The following is a 17,798-nucleotide window of genomic DNA, read 5'->3' on the forward strand; positions in this document are numbered from 1 at the left end:
CACATCATGTCAAAATAGTGGATGGATGTCGATATGGTATTTTTTTTATTTTATAGACACAGTCCAATGTACTTTTTTTTGTATTTTTTGTGATTTTATACATAACAAAGATGATAAATTTGTGAGAATTTTTATATTTAGGTGCTCATCCTTGCTAACCTAGGCAGCGATAATTGGGTATTAGCTCAAGTAGACTTTTGTACTTATAAGATCTGGATTTATGACTTATTAGTGACATTTCGAGACAATAGAATGTACAAGGATCAATTCAGGCCATTTGAAGTAATCTTTCCTCGATGGTTGGAATACCCTCGATTCTACAACATCTGACATGAGCTGCAGAGTGCCGACCCCTGGAAAGTCATCGCAGTTAAAGGTGTGTCATAAAAAGATCTTGGTAGTGACGATTGCGGTATTTTTTTTGTTGATGCTTACGATATATTTAATGTTTGGGCTTAGACTTGATTGTAACAGTAGTCACAGGGAGTATTTTAAGAAGAAAACTGTAGTGGATATATCTAATGGTGATATTGGATTGTAAGTCATTATAGTCATTTGAATGTTGATGTATATATTTTTTCCCCCCAAATGTACTTAAGTATATACAATTTTAATACTTACTTTTTAATAATAAATAAAATAAAATTAACTTCATTATATATAATTGTCCAATACACAAAAAATAAAAAATCATTGTACATAATTACTTGGAACAATGCAACTATCTTCGATTTGAAATTCTTATATCGCTTACGGTTATGTCCTAGTTCATTGCACCACCCACATTTCACAATCCTCCGGTTTACATCTTCGTTAGCAGAAGGTATTCTAAACTTTTTACGATGACCAGATGGTGGTGTTTCTACAGGTGGATAAACGTGTATCTCTGAGATTTTATATGGAACTTCTCAATCTGCCACGTCGCCAATCAGCTCCACTAGTTGTGCGTAAGCTCTCACCAACGATTCCTTGGTGTTAAAATCAGAACAAAGGCTTATATAATCCACTCAGATAGTTAAACAAGTGGCAATTGCATGTGCACAAACAAGTTGATCAAGTTAGAATACTCTACATGAGCAATTCTCATTATGTATATCGACTAACCCTTTATTAATACCACTACCTAAAACTTGGAATCGATGCTGAGACACAGAACGAACGATCATTTTTCGGCTAAAGTTCTCCTCTCAACGATTATTTCATCTGCCCATGTTGTTAGACGAGTACCCATCGATTCAACCATAATTTTTTAATTATGAAACTATTGTTGCAATTTTTTTTAAAGTGATCAACAAAATGAGTAGTCAAAAATTTTTGCAGTTCCCTAATGAATCACACTCTCCATGATGTTAGTGGTAAGATTATATCTCATATCTTTTAGCTCAAACCTTACCCAATTACACGTACTTACATTATTCTCTAAGTAATCCACCAGACCTAAGTGCAACATCCACAATCCCTCAATTTATTTTTTAAATTCTTTGTGTCCATATATTTTTGCTATGTTTATAAAGATAGGCTTAAAATTATCCCAAACAACTTTAGACATCATGAATTTTGACTTGATATTACCTTTAACATGGTAAAAGCAAATGCCGTGGGTAGCATTGCAAAATACTCTAAGAACAACTCTCTTAATGGAAGTGTATCAGTCGAAAATAATTACTAAGTCTGGTTTATTGCAAATCACTGTATGTAACTTCATCATAAACCATTCTCAAGCATCATTATTTTTCGAATATATGACTACAATGGCTAATGAATACAATTGATTGCTTTCATCCAAACATGTTGCCACAAACATGCTTCTCTGATGTAGCTTCTTTAGATGAATGCAGATCTGGATATCCAATTTTTTTGATGCACTTACATCTAGATCCGGATTTACATTCGCATAGATCTTAGATTTTAGATTTCAGATCCACATTTTTTAATATGGGATCCAAATTTTATATATTCAAATCTTTCGAATATTTGCGGATGCTGGTCGAATCTGAATTTTCTTACCATCTTTATTACTATCAAATCAATTAGAATAAAAAAAATTAGCACAATAAATTTATTTTTTTCAATTTTAATCAATTCAAATATCGGAGTAGGTATAAGGGAAATTATCACCGGTATACCCTTAAATGTCACCAGTATTAAACGTGCTACAACACTTTTCGCTTATATCACTCGTATACCCTAAGTCGACAAAAGAGTTCTGGCGTTCACCTTTCCGTTTACTACCGTTAAGAACTTAACGGAATTTGAGCAAAATTACTATTTTACCCTTTAAACTCAAATAAACTTAAAAAGATAAATTTACCCTGAAAGTGAAGCAATTGAAAATGTAATCGTTGGGAGCCAATAACGGTTACATTTTTGGCTATATAATGACCTAAAACACAATAAAAATAGCTTACAACATTCAACCAATTTCCAACAAGAAATCAGCCACCACACACCTGATAATCTCTTTAAATTCAATCAATTTGTTACTCTTTTCCAACTAAAAACCAGAAGCACATTAACAAATCATTTATCTATCACATGTCAAGCAATCACATACCAAGCAATTCATATGAAAATGGCCTCCAGTAAAGCATCAAGTTCTGCTGATAGTGGACATACTAGATATGATAAAGTAAAATGTCAACCAAAATACTGCAAGTGTGGCGTGCAAGCAGTGGCTATGGTGTCAACTACATTGCAAAACCCTAATGCAATGTTTTGGTCATGCAGGTGGAAGTATTGTGGAGTGAGGCATTGTGGATTTTGGGAATGGTTCACTGTGGAATCTCTCATATATCCTAGTACTAATGGCATGATGGCAGGGAAAAACTTGAAGCTGAATGATGATTTGGTTAAGATAAAGAAAAAAGCTAAAAAGCATCGAAGGAAAGCTTAAATGAATCTTAATTGTGCTACTGTGTGTCTTTGTAATTGTCCTTATGAGAAAGTAATGTAACACACAAAGTTTGTATTCAAGAAATATTCAACAGTCATAATTATCAACTAAAACATCATTCATCTAATCATAACATATCCAAAATATGCAGATAGCAACATATCTCCTTCAAATACATATTCTAAAAACCATTTTGATAGCTTAGCTCATGCAAGAGCATAATTAAGTTCAGTTGAAATCACATAACTAGCATAATAGTTATGGAAATTGAAATTGATAGATTGTTTCTAACAAAACATTGAAAAATGAGTATCAAACTCAATTACAAAGCACCTGTGACAGTGGACGCTTGTGATGGATTCTGTGATTGGGTGACTTGGGATAGGTTGACATGTGAAGTCTTTCATATATTACAGAAAAGAAAATAAATTAAGCTCCTTATATGCAATTATGAAATATGAACAAAAAGAAACGAAATTCAACCTTTTTTTTTGCTTGTTCCAGCAACTCCAACAGCATTTGCGCTTTTTCTTTTCATTGATCCAACACTGGAGCTTTTACTTCAATCACTTGGTATATAGTCTCTCCTCGCTGTATTTCTCGTTCTGGTTGGCGTTGATCGCTGGCTTAAAGGATCTACTGACTGGCTTGAAGAAATCCAATTGACAGCTGAAAAAATGTAACTTTTATGTTAGATGACAATATAAACAATAAACATAAATGAATAAAATTGATGGACCAAATAGATACCTGAGAATTAGTGCTTGTAGCTTTGGTTGCCCTTGCAACCGATGGTCTCAATGGATAAGATCTTACATTGTGGTTCGAGCCACCACAAACCGAGCAATTGACAAAGAATCTCCTACTGCGTTTTTGAGGTTCAGTGGCTGCTCTCTTCCTGCATTTCTTTAGCCTTCCAATCTTTTTCCGCACAATTGGGGGATCAATTAGGGGCCTATCACCATGCTCCCATGTCTGCTCATCGGGAATTGGACTAAACATAACTGAATATGTATTAATGTAGGCTTGCTTGGTAAAGCAAAATGGAATATACTCCTCAATTTCATGCCTTGCATAGCCTATGACAGCCATAGCATGATAGTAAGGTAAGCCAGCAATTTCCCAATTCCCACAATCGCACGCCTTGTCCTCTAATTTCACTATAAACCTCCTAGATGGATAATAAGATTTATTCATGACTTGAAAATTCAAGTCTCCCGAGGATTGCACAATTATTTTTTCTCCTTTCTTGAAAGTTTGATCCAACTCTTTGTAAATCCTAGGAGCAATAGTTTTTTGCCAAGTATTTCCTTCATTTCTTCTCTTTGTAAATCTTTTCATCAGTCTGCATCTAATTTTCTCAAGCATTGACAAAGCAGGCATGTCTCTATAAGGTAGAATCCAATTGTTAAAGCACTTAGAGGCATTGTTGTCAGTCATTTCTACCTTGCAGTTTATGTCGTATGTATGCATAGATCAAGTGTATCCATCCAGCTCTGTTTCCAACCAATTAGATGCTGCTAACTTTTTCTCTTTGATCTGTGCCATTGCCTCCTTATAATCATGCTTGTTACTACTTTTTGCTGCCTTCCAAAAAAGAGTCTGCAAGTTGGCACCAAAATGTTCTTTTGCAAAATTAGCATACACATGCCTACAACATGCCCTATGATAGGCAGTGGGCTATGTGTTCGGAATTGCATTCAACATCCCCTTTTACCTATCACTAATAAATGTTACCCACCTTCCATCATCTAAGTAGCTATGCAAATGATCAAGAAATCAAGTCCATGTTTCTGTGTTCTCAATCTCGCATACACACAATACCAATAGGACAATCCCTTTATTAGCATTTGAAGCAACAATAGCCAACAAAACTCCACTATATTTTCGCTTTAGGTGACACCCATCGATTCCAATGCACGGTCTGCAGCCATTCAGAAAAGCATTTCTTTATGCTGGAAATGCAATAAAAAATCTTTAAAATAGACATTTCTTAGGAACAATGACTGCATCACATAACACTTTGGAAATGGCTCCTGGCTCAGCCCGATGAATAGCTGCAGCGTACTGAAACAACTTCTCATAGCCCTTCGAATGGTCACCATATATTAGAATCCTTACTTTTTATCTAGCCCTATACATTGTGAGCTTTTCAATCTTCAACCTGAATTTTTCTTGCATATAATTCTTGGGAAGAGATATCTTGACATTTGCATCAATAGCAACATGTCCCTTTATCATTTCAGCAATCCATGTTGAAGTAACTTTCACAGATTTCTTGGTAAGCTTACATTCATGCTTTTTCTGATATCTTTGCAGCCAAAAACCATTCTTATCTTCAGTCTTGCACCTTTAACAAACCATGGACAGCCAACCTCCTTACAAGTTGCATAATATCTCCGCGGTTCACTATATTTTATGCTAATGTTAAACCTTTTTCCTAATCATAACCTCATGTAACACTTGTCTAAAGTGATTCACATCCCTAAACATATCACCTAATCTTAGCCTATATATCCCATCAGCATCTAATTTATACTCATGTTTTTCTAAATATTTTATAAACTTCACACTGCCAACATTGATGTCATCATCAGAAGAGTTCACAACCATTTCGACTACCCTAGTGTCATCATTTAGTAAACTATCTCCACTTCTATCGCTATCACTCTCGCATTGACTGTCCTCACTACCCTCACTATCATCACTGTCCTCAACAGACACAATATCATCAATAGGCATATTAGGTATTGGTTGCACAACAGGTTCCTCACCATCACTGTCACTTCTTTTGTCTGATCAATCTGATAATAGTTTGTCTTCATCAATTTCACCCTCATGAATAGTTGCAGTAGCTTCGTGTCCATAACCCTTTTGCATATCATCGAATTCATTTCTTGAATTGTATGGCTAACTTCTGGTGTAGCTTGATCATTCAACATATCTATAACTTCTGAAGACAGGTGTACTCCTAAGTTAAACAGCAATGATTGTATTAACGAAGCATCTGGATTTTGAGGGCATAAAACAGGCACGACTTCAATTTTAAATATAGTAACATCCATCAAATTATAAAACCCAAATAAGCATTTCATCCCAAATTCAGAATCTAAAACAACCTTGACTTTACTTTCTGGGTTCATAACAGTTAATAAGATTTTACCAATTGTATTTAACCCATGTACAATAGTTATCTTCAATGCCTCAGCCTTTATTCTATCAACAATCCAATGTTCAAGGTTAATCATACCGATATGATTTTTTCTCCTTTGAAAGAAATCACTAGCTCCATTGTTGACATGTCTAATGTAATCCCAAAAATAACACAATGTACTTAAATATGAATCCTTTAAGCTTTTCAAACACAGCGTTTGAAATAAATATCATACAATACTCAACAGTCCGCAAGTTGAAAAAAACTCCAATTAGTTTTAACGAAATACATATAACAGCAAACAGACCCTCAATATGCAAAAACCAGAACCGATATCATTTACCATCTAAATGCACTTCTATAAACCTAAAACATTGATTGCATAAGAATAAAAATAACCCAAAAAATAACCATTGCTTATTTCTTCATTTTCTACATTCTACGGTTTGTAACAAAAATAAATTCTCATGAATTCAGATAATTTCAAATTATTTCTTACATCTATTGACTAAATACAAGATAAGAGATATATTGCATGAAAAAAAAATTATATATGAACATACCTAACAACTCGATGCTTCGCTCGTTGGATTCGATCGAAATCAGCTTACTCTTCTGTCAAGGTCCAAATCAATCTCCACATCTATCACTTAAACTTGTTTCATGGTCAAATATTGAGGGTTTTTAGTAAAACGATGACAGGCATGCATACAGTCTTGCACCGGTTGTTCATATGCATGCAAACTTCTGTTGATGTGAATAAAGAATGGGGAGGATGGACCACTTTTGTCTTTTTTTGTTTGAGTTACAGTGAAACGATGTCGTTTCTCTATAACTTTTTTAACCAAAATAAAAAAACGACGTCGGAATTTTTTCTTTTTAGTTACAGTGAAACGACAGCGTTTTCGGGGGATTAAAACGATGTCGTTTTGTCCAACAAAAACGATGCCGTCTTTCTTTGCAGCCTCTTCTTTATTAAAAGACTATATTACCCCTATGACATCAGCATATCTTAACGGTAGTAAACGGAAAGGTGGACACTAGAACTTTTTTGTCAATTTAGGGTATACAAGTGATATAAGCGAAAAATGTTGTAGTACGTTTGATACCGGTGACATTTAAGAGTATATCGGTGATAATTTTCCTAAATATAATAATTACCTAAACTTTAAATTTTTATCTTTTTTATTAAATTTTACTTATTTATCACGTCAGCCACCTATATCAATCACTTTTGTATTATTTTATTTACAATAGAAATATCGAAATAACCAACACTCTCATAATTAATAGGAATATCGAAATAACCAACGCTCCCATCATCAACTGCACTATTAAAGTGAGTACCCCTCGTACTATTACACGTTCCACACACATATTATCCACTTTTGTGTTCTAATGTCATTAGAAGGATCATCATTGTCGCAAAAATCATTGTTGTGAAATGAAGAGTAACGTTGCTCTGACGACGGTAATACCTCTTCTCCAACATCCGCTAATGGAATGTCGTTGTCATCAATGGTTTAATTATTGTCATGGAGTGGACTGACTTGTCACGTCAGCCACTTATATCAATCACTTTTGTATTATTTTATTTACAATATCTAAACAAAATTTAAATTTAACTTATAATATCTAAAGCAACACTTCGTTCTCGAGGAAAAAAATAAAAAGAAAAGAAAGAAAACACTCTCTGTCGCAGCAACAAAAATGAAACCGAATCAGCAGATGTGTCTTAGATCTCTCTCTTCTCTCATTCAATTGGACAGCTCAACGATGCCGTCCTGCCAGTGACAAAATCTCATTCTTTTTCTTTTTCTTTCTCAATTTTATGTCATTTTTTCATAATTTATTTTATGAAAATAAAAATTGTCATGTCATCTTAATATTTTATAATGAATTTATTTTTTATAATTTTGTTTGCATTAATGGGTATCAGTATTGAACTTGACTTTTGTTTAAGCTTTTAACTGCGTTTTCAATCTTCAAAATCTGCAGCAATCATCGATTTGATATGTACTGCTTAAAACCCTTGATTGAAGATCTAAAAACTACAAAGTAGTATAAGAAATTATCATTTCTATCACGTTCGCGGTGAGTAGCTATACCTTTATTTGCTTTAGTCAAAACGTGAGAGTATTTGGGAAGTAAGTTGTATGATTTTATAAGATTTCCTTGAACTATTTCAAGATCAACTTCTTTCCCCTGATATGTCTGTTGATATGTTAACTAAACACCATATTCTTGCTACATGTCTACTCTAATGTCATTCGGAGTGTATATTTTTTTCATAAATATATTTATCAACGATAATATAACCAACTCAACTCCTTACTTGACGACGACTATCAAACAATATCTCATTATGACAAGTGTGTATATTGTCAATTCTCCTAACCACTCAAGGAACATTTTGCTCGTTCGAATCTCTCATTTTTTGAATACGCCATTTACATGATTCCGAAGAATAATGGGCCTCGAAACATGTCATTGTGGACCGTGCAATCTTGAAATCAAATTTATCCCTAAAGGCAATCTCGTACAGTTATAGTATTAAATCATTATTCTCAACGAATAGTTTACCCACACTAATATCATTTGAGTTACAACTTTTAACGAAGTTTAGAGCAACTATGTTTAAAGGCAAAATTGAAGCAAGGCTTGCGAGAGGTTCAATCTCTCTTATCAAATGGGCTATTAGAGGAGTGGATTAGTTGTCTCTGTTATTTGTAGGAATATCATTTTGATGTTCTTCCTCATCATAAATAGGAATATCGAAATAACTGATGCTCCCATCATTAACTGAACTATTAAAGTGAGTGCCCCACGTACTATTATACGTTCCACACAAATATTATCTACTTTTGTGTTCTAATGTCATTAGTAGGATCATCATTGTTACAGAAATCATTGTTGTGAAATGAAGAGTAACGTTGCTCTGACGACGGTAATACCTCTTCTCCAACATCCGCTAACGTAATGTCGTTGTCATCAATGATGTTATTATTATTATTATGGAGTGGAGAGTAACGTTCTTGCAACGACATGATCCTTGGCAATACTTGTTCTTCAATATTGAGGATAAAGATGTTTGCTCTAAATGAAGTTTCAGTTTCGACAAGTGGGTCAAGATTTTAGCTCGAAACTTGAGTAAATGTGGTAACAAATATAGGGATGCATCCATAGTTGGCCACATCAAAAGCCATATGTAACACAACCTTGACCATTTCATGATTAAATATGTCTATGGATAATGAACATGCACGATAGATTGTCATACTGGACCTTAAGGTTGTCTTCATCGTGATACAATCTTCATTAGGATTTATCTGCAAGACCTCATAAACCCTTGCTAGAAATTGATCAAATATACAATTTTTCTGAACTAAAAAAATTAGAATCTTAACATTCACATACTTCATTCGGTCATCCATCAACATCTCCTACCAACTGTCATCACATAATTGAAAAACAACTAAATCTATTAAGCCTAAAATTATAATATATATATATATATATATATATATATAATTATACACTAGAAAACATAACAACAAGAATATGCAGCTGATAACTCTATAAAATGAGAGTTATCATGACACTTTTAAACTTAAATTAAAATACTTAGAGAGTAAATGATGTGTTTTCATTGCATTTTTTGTTATATTTTGTATAAACATTCATCTTAGTTTATTCTTAATAAATTTTGTTTGATCTAGAATAATTTGTGTGCTTAAATCATATGCATAATTGTAGGTGATTGGAAGCTCAAATTTGGAGGAAGGAATGTTGCTGCAATATGCTTGCAAAATATGCGATCTACTGTAGCAACCATTGCTGTAGCAATCTTGAAATAACGACAGAGAAAATTCCGCGCAAAATACCTAGAATATTGCGATCTGGAGTTTTTTAATTTAGATGATGTGCGCCCTACACTTCCGTTTACCATAATTTTCAAGTATAGAATAAGCACATACGCCAAAGAAAAGAGGGCCGTCAATTAAGATTAAAAAAAAGTAGAGAAGAAACAACAAAAAAATAGAATTCCTGTTGAAGATTTAAGGCTTTACGAGTCGAAGACAATTGGAGAATTAACTTGAACTCATTTTTTATTGTTCTTTTCTTGTTTACTTGTTATTCATTGATTATAAAGATATATTTAACGGCTAGAACTCAGTTGTTTGTTTACATTTCACAAATTATGAACCGAATTTATTTGTGGTTGAGTGTTAAACAATCTTGATGGTTAATTGACTGAATATAGGTGTTGCTACATATTTACTATAGCATGTTACTTTAATAACGATTATTTACATTCATTATTTCAGTTGACTACTAATTTAATGATACAAGTTAAAAAAGAGCCGCAAAAGGGCCTATTTTAGTGGAACATATTAGAGTAATACTTGGCCTTAAATTGAGTTTTCTGGATTTAGTTTAACTTGAGTCCTAAGAGGGTTATACTAAATCTAAGATTAGTGATGAATTAGATAAAAGGATTCACTTTGTAAGGTAAAGAAGACTTATGCGTGTAATGTTATATCTTATGTTAACATAACAACTGGCCATTGTTAGATTGCATGAAGGTATAAGATATCCAACAAGCGACAACTGAGGATATAACTAGTTTCTGCCCAATGTTGTAGTAAATGTTGTAACAACTGAGCTTAACATGAATAAAACGGTTAACACCAAAAAGAGAGTTTAATCACTCAACCACTTAATTCCAAGTGAATTTATTTTCATGTTTAACGTGCAACTTTCATTCATTGCATTTTTTTTATTATTGTGATTTATCTTACTCAGTCTAGCAGCTGAATTAGTTGTATTGATTTAATTTAGAATATAAATTGCACTGTTGAAATTGTCGTAGCAAGTCTGATAGCATCAATCCCTATGGAGACGATCTTGAATACTCATAATTTTATTACTTGTTGTATTCACTTGCACATTGACACCATTAGCATTTGAATTTAAACCAACAACATCACATTTTATATAACATTATTATATTACATTATAATAAATTAACGACATAACATTTAAAAAAATTTAAAAAATCTCTATATTGGTGACACATGCTGTTTGATTTGTGTATGATGAGCGTCTTGTCGCATGCATGATTAAGTGCGATAGGCACCATGTCGCACCAATCTTGTGTGACAGGGTGCCTCTCGCAGTAAGAGACAATTGCACCCAAATTGTCTCACCATGTCGCACCAAGAGACAGTTTAGGTGCAAAACTGACTGTTGGTGCAACTGCCACCATGTTGCACCAAGAGACAATTACAACCAAATTGTGTCTAATTGTCTCTTGGTGCGACAGGCACCCTATTGCAACAATTTTTTGCTACAAGGTGCTTTTCTCACCAAGAGATAATTGCACCGAGATTGACTCTTAGTGCGACAGATACCCTGTTGCATTAAGACACAATAGCACTGAAACTATCTTATCGCACAAAATCGACCACAAACACACCTGCCAACATAACAAATGCCTCTTAACACTTGGTTATACAAAAGCAAAGTATAAACAATTTAAGAAATATTTCATCAAACATATAATGTACAATAGTTATACGAAACCAAATTCCTTTCAATTAGCTTACCTAGATTTTGGGGTCTAATTCAATTTGTTAGAATCATGTCGGATTGGTGCTGGATGCGAGTTCTGATGTATTTGGTTGAAATTCACTTTTGTCGTCACTGTCGCTATGGTTGTTCGCCGCTGCTGATGATGATTCAAGAGAAAAAAAGCTGCCTACGATTTGGTGTGAGGGAGAGAAGTTTGGGTAGAAATAAGAAGGGTAATTTAGGGTAAAAAACTTATATTTGGCTACTTATGATAAGAAAAAATTAAAAAGGTTAAATGTGAAAAATCAAAAACTTTTTAGGTCAGTTTTGTAATTTTCCATTATCGTTGGCCTAAAGGCATAATGGCTATAGATATAATATTTCATTTTAGAAGTTTGCTATCAACATTCTTTTATGACTTTATTATTATAAACATTCATTCTCAAGTGCAGACGTCCTTTTTTTTTTAAATGTGAACACGTTGTTAAACCATGCAACTTAATAGCATTTAAAATATGACTGTATTTAATTGCATGACTTAAAAGTACGTCCGTACAAAAAAAAAAGAGGGCGCCTGCACTTTATGTTGATCAAAATGACTAAGTTTCATGACTTAACCATGTATAATAATTAAATTAATCTACTCAGGTTTCAATTCAAATGATTACTATAAAAATTATAGGATATAATGTAGTCATGCCACTGTTTACTATTATATATAATTAATCATAATTCATTTAAATAATCAAAATAAAACAGCATGATCAATCTCATCTTCTATGCCTTTGTAAAACATATAGTGCTGTAAACTTTAAAAATAATTGCAAAAACTAAAACCCAACAACTGCAAGGATTTTTCGATCATACCAATGAGCCTTTGGTCTAATGGGAGAAGCCTTACACTTACAATGTTGAGTGCAAGGGTTCGATCCTCCATAAGAACTTCATGGAGGTTAATTTCAGTTCTCCCTAAATTATTAACTAATTGAGTAGAGACAGTCTCTCCCTTACGAATTGTGAGTGGAGTAGACACTCTTCGAATATTAAAGAGTGTTTAAAATATTTAAGTAAGTGCTTCAGTGTGTCAATGTATGGTGCTGGTCCCAATTGTATAATATGATTGTAAAAGTTAATTATAATATCTGATGTAATATTAGTAACAATCTATATATAATAGAATTCAAAAAAATAAAAAAGATGTTTCGATCATAATAAAATAGACATACACAAATTTCTCTAATTGAATTTGGTATTATAATAATGTAATATATAGATATCAAATTCAAATGCATGTACTTAATAAATCCAAGAAAATTTATTCAAGGGTAACCTATATAATCATAATATCATATGATGCAATTTATAATTCCATGCATTTTTTTATATATTATAAATGCAATCGGTGTCAAAAACTCAACTCCAATCAAATACACTACGATATGATTTGAACATATAAATAAAAAATATATATATTGAACGACAAGAACGACAAGAATTGAAGGTGGCTCTGATACATTAAATTAAGATAGAATCATATCTCCAATCATAATTGTTCAAGTTTCAAGCACTCTCTACATTCACCAAATTTTAAGAGGTATTTATTTAGTTTATTCCACTTTATAGCCTTTCTTTTGTGATAAAAAACAAACTTTAGCAAACATAAATTTGTCTAGGATAGGGACTCTTTCTATAATAGTATTTCATAACTTAAATACTTTACACTTCCTTCCATTAAAGAAGTGAAATTAATAAACTTTATCATTTTCATTGTGAAAGTAGTTAATAAATATTAATAACCTTTATCACTTCCATTATAAAAGTGGTTAATAAACATTAATAAACTTTACCACTATTCCTTCAAACAAGTAAATGAGTCATTAATACGAGTTTATCTATATATTTATTTAAACTAATGACTTACCAAATAATGAAAATTCGTACAAACCAGTCACTACCCTCGTATTAAAAGATCATCTCATCATGTGATCGACATTCCATTCCCCTCAGTCCTAGGTGCTCATTCTATTTTGAATTGAATGGGACGGATCTCCCGAGGTAAATAAGGTCGACCCCTCAGAGGTAGTAGGTATAGTCATTACTTAACTCGACCTGCAGACACTCGAAACTCCCATATCTTGGTTGGATCAAGGCAATTTCTGACAAGTTCCCGGAGCTTATGAGCCAATTAGAAGAAGAAGAAGAAGAAGGTGAATGAAGACCCCTATTTATATACCTTTAGGCAACGAAGACATGAATTTTACTGTTCATCAGGCATGAGGTCTCTTTGATATTAGTTGTAACATGTAGTATTATACTATTACTGACTTAAATAATGAATTTTATGATTTTCCAAACCTGTGTTAACATTTTTTTTTTCTTAACTGCATGCTTGTTCATTTTCCTGGTTTTTCATAATCGCCTGCCTAATGAAATCTTACACAGCACAGGTGTAGTTGCTTTTATTTCTAATGAGTTGATAAAAAATACAAAGGAGAGCGGAATTGCGGCCTTGGAAAAGATAGATTTTTGTTAAACAGCTCCTCAGACTTCATTTTCTGTGGGATAATTAAGAAATTTAAAACAGTTTTAGTTAAAAAATTTAAATGATCACTATAGAAGGGGGTATATGATATAATATATGGAAGCAACCTCTTCCCCTTCCCCAAGATTTGGGAGAGTTCTGAATGAATGGGCATCCTTCAGCCTGTTGAAACTTTGAGCCATACTGCACAGTTGTCCCAAACCGGCTCTCCTTGCGTTCTCAATAAACGACTTACCATATCCCTGAGAATCTAGCTCCTGTTTCGTCGCAATTTGCAAAAGCTCAGTGAATCATTTTAGACCCTGCCCAATTTTTGCATCCAGCAGCATGAACCACAAATTGTGATTCTTTTCTTCCCCGCTCCCCTGCTTCTAAATTCAACAAGACAATGGAAGCATGATATCATAATGGTTGTGATCTCTTGGTGTTTGTTTTCACAAATGAGAGGAGAAAAACAATTCTTGGAGAAAATATTTACATGTAGACGATGATGAAATTGAGATTATAAATGATGTGACACAAAACAAGAATCTTGATATAAACACCAGAGAAATATAACTATGAAATGAAAATATAAAATGTCACAGTCCTTTAATCACCACAATTTAATAATTATCTGAGTGTCCAAATTTGGTCTTTTAGCAAAAGAGAGGGAGAGAAGTGAGAGTTACTTATAGACATCCATACATATACAGACTGGTGAAGAAAAGAAACCACACACTGCCAACATTAGTAAATGAAACCCCAATTTTAATAAAATATCTGCTATGATAAATTCATGTACTGTTTACTGACTAGTAGCTATTAGATGTATGATTGATTTGATTTGGCTTTTATTCATTTGCTTATATCCCTCGGGGACTAGGTTTTTTCATTCATTTGACCTATTAAATAATTGACAGAGAAATTACGGAGCCAATCAAACTCGTAAACCTATCCTTGCAATTAAGGAAATCCTCTCTGATGATGACCAAAACTTCTGGGTTAAGTTTCAGGAAAATGAAAGACATCACAAAAATTAAAGCAGAAAGTGAATAACCAAGAAACAAAACTCTTAATGCAATAAATTCCCAGCCGGGAACACGAATTCCTTATCATCAAAGAGACCATTTGCATGTCAAGTTGAAGGAAATCCCACAAATGTTGCTAAAATATGCGAAATCCATTTATGTTAGAGGAATAAAGAGGATAGTTAAACCTAATTCTATAAGTGGCCTGAGACGAAATTTCAAGATAGCGGCTTGTTACCTTAATCAACTGTTGCAGTCGAACTATCCTCTATGTGGCTGTTATTACTGACCTGGTGCCCAACTAAGTGGTGAAGCAGCACACCAGCAGCAACACTGACATTCAAGCTCTCCACAGCCATAAATGACTGGAACTGTTCTGCTGACCCATGATTTCCATTAGCATCCACATCATCAATTTCTCCAGCAGTTACATCAACTGGAATGTTTCCAGGGATCCTAACCAAATGTGTACATGATCTCTCCACCAAAGGCCTCAATCCTGTGCCCTCACTGCCCAAAACTAGAATAGTTGGCTGACCAGGAGGAATCTCATTCAAGGGAACTGCTTTTGAAGAAACTGAACCGCCAAGGACTCGCCAGCCATTTTCAGCTGATGATACCAAGAACTGCATCATATTGTTACAGTACCTCAGCTCCACCAATTCAAGTGACCCTGCACTAGCCTTGCTCACAACACCACTCAATGGTGCTGAATTTTTTGCACACAAAACCACCCCTGAAGCTCCAAAGAAGTAAGCAGACCTAATGATGGCCCCCAAATTTTGAGGATCTGTCACCTCATCCAGTGCTACCCAAAGAGAGGCTTGATCTTCATCAGCCGAAATAGGGTCCAATTCTTTTATTTTGACCATCTCCAATGGAGATGCGTCAAGAACAAGACCCTGATGAGGGCGATTACCAACAACCATATTGAGATCATGCTTTGAGGTTTCCTTTATGCTGATTCCCATATTTTCAGCCATCTTCAATACCTTCTCATACCCTTTCTTGTCCTTCTTCTTTCTATTGTTACTGCTTAAAGACAATCCTTCTTGAACATAGAGTGCATAGAATTCTCTTGTTTTTGCTGACAACGCAGCTAGAACTGGCCCTACTCCATATAACCCTTCACCAACCATCTTAGGTACAGTCGATGGAGCAGCCTCTTTCCATGTAGTTCTTCCAGAGTTTTCCTGCCTATTCCACCTTTGATATTCTGGTTTCTCTGTCCTGGCTTTGACGTCCCGTCTGAAACTATTCCTACGCTTATTCCATTTTGAATCACTAACAGCCTCCATTTCTTCTCCTTCTTCTTCTGCAGTTCCCTGGTTTTTAGCGTAAACATTTTGGTGACCTGTTGACATATCTACAACCCTTTCTCTATGTTCTTCTGTCCTGGAAAAGGTTTTAGTCGATTCCTCCAAAGAGCGGCCAATATTTGTAGTTGTTACTTTCTCCAACCTTTTGGCCGATTCCTCCCAAGAGGAATGACTACTACTCACATCTTCTAATCTTTCGGCTGATGCCTCCCACGATGAACGACTAGCCTCAGCACTTATCACCTTCCCCAACCGTTTTGCCTCCTTAACTTTGTTTGATTTCAATGAAGCAAGTGGTCTTCCAGCTCTCAACACAGGACTTCTTTCATCAACTCTCACCGAACTCAAACTCGAAAAGCCCCTCCCTCTAATCAAATCACAACATTGAACAGCACATTTCACTCTCATCACACTTGACACTCTTCTTGGCTTCTCTAAAACGCCCATTTGCATCGACTTATTACAAAATACTAATGAAAAATTTGTGGATTTTGAGAATCCTAAACTTCTGATGTGACCATTCCGAGAGAAGCTGATAAAAGAAGGGTTCAATGGAGGTTTCGAAACAGACCCCATTGGTAAAGATTGAGACTTTGTGTAAATATATTTAAAAAATCTGGTGGGTTCGGAAGAAATTCTAGTTGCCAAGGACAGTGCTTGGCTACTTGTTAAATTAGAGTACATTGTGCACAAAGAGATAATGGATAAGCTTTGTACTTTTTAGTTATAAAACAAATGAATCAACTTGAAGCAGCGGCTGATGAATATAAGAATATACCTGGATTGTAACCAAAGGCCTTTGCAAGCAATACCCAGATTCTTATCTACAGCCCATGAATCGGTAAGAGTCTTTTCTCGCAGTCCCAATCTGTTCTTGTCTGTTTCAGAAAAATAAATTGGAGGATTTCGTTTTAGGAGCGTGGTGTGGACGATAAGTGGAAATAAATAAAACGACGTCGTGTGGTGGCGAAGTGGTATTGATATCCTGTCATGTGGGTGTTAACGGAATGCGCCGTTGGCGCTTGAATTCGCCAAACCGCCTGAGCATTGTTGAGTTATTACCACTTATATCCCTTATAAGTTTTTTTTTAATTTATTTATAAAATGTCCCTTATAAGTTGAATTAAAAAATGTTTATCTTAAAATTAATGAATTTATTAAAATTCAAACTAAAACATATATAAATTAATTTTATTCTTATTTTTAGAATAAGTTAACGCGACCTTCTCAAATTCAATCTAATTTATCTTAGTATATTAAGGTCAATAAAAATCATACACATTATTAAATTTTTTTAAGGTGAGAG

At 34.1% G+C, this 17,798-nt stretch overlaps 2 protein-coding genes across 3 annotated transcripts; both read right to left on the reverse strand.

Moving 5' to 3' along the window:
- Positions 1–3,529: 3,529 nt before the first annotated feature.
- On the reverse strand, positions 3,530–4,333 carry LOC112095604. Its single transcript, XM_024177711.1, has 2 exons — positions 3,644–4,333; positions 3,530–3,562 (listed from the first exon to the last, which is right to left on the reverse strand). The coding sequence occupies exons 1-2, from the start codon at positions 4,331–4,333 to the stop codon at positions 3,530–3,532; spliced, it is 723 nt and encodes a 240-aa protein (XP_024033479.1).
- Positions 4,334–14,042: 9,709 nt separating this feature from the next.
- On the reverse strand, positions 14,043–17,419 carry LOC18055980 (uncharacterized tRNA/rRNA methyltransferase Mmcs_4736). Of its 2 annotated transcripts, none has more exons than XM_006451238.2 (2): positions 15,412–17,419; positions 14,043–14,531 (listed from the first exon to the last, which is right to left on the reverse strand). In XM_006451238.2, the coding sequence occupies exon 1, from the start codon at positions 17,174–17,176 to the stop codon at positions 15,413–15,415; it is 1,764 nt and encodes a 587-aa protein (XP_006451301.1). In that variant the 5' UTR covers positions 17,177–17,419; the 3' UTR covers positions 14,043–14,531; position 15,412. The 2 variants fall into 2 exon arrangements, with proteins under 2 accessions (XP_006451301.1, XP_006451302.1); XM_006451239.2 differs by having other exon boundaries at positions 14,043–14,534.
- Positions 17,420–17,798: the final 379 nt, after the last annotated feature.

Source organism: Citrus clementina, unplaced genomic scaffold, assembly GCF_000493195.1.
Source record: "Citrus clementina cultivar Clemenules unplaced genomic scaffold, Citrus_clementina_v1.0 scaffold_1, whole genome shotgun sequence".
In the NCBI taxonomy this organism is placed as follows: Eukaryota; Viridiplantae; Streptophyta; class Magnoliopsida; order Sapindales; family Rutaceae; genus Citrus; species Citrus x clementina.

Bases quoted from the DNA above. Each gene is read 5' to 3' on its own strand.
- LOC112095604 (XM_024177711.1), bottom strand. From the start codon at position 4,333: ATGACTGACAACAATGCCTCTAAGTGCTTTAACAATTGGATTCTACCT. The intron at 3,563-3,643 runs GTATCTATTTGG...ACATTTTTTCAG, and splicing joins CTACAAGCACTAATTCTCAG to CTGTCAATTGGATTTCTTCA.
- LOC18055980 (XM_006451238.2), bottom strand. From the start codon at position 17,176: ATGTACTCTAATTTAACAAGTAGCCAAGCACTGTCCTTGGCAACTAGA.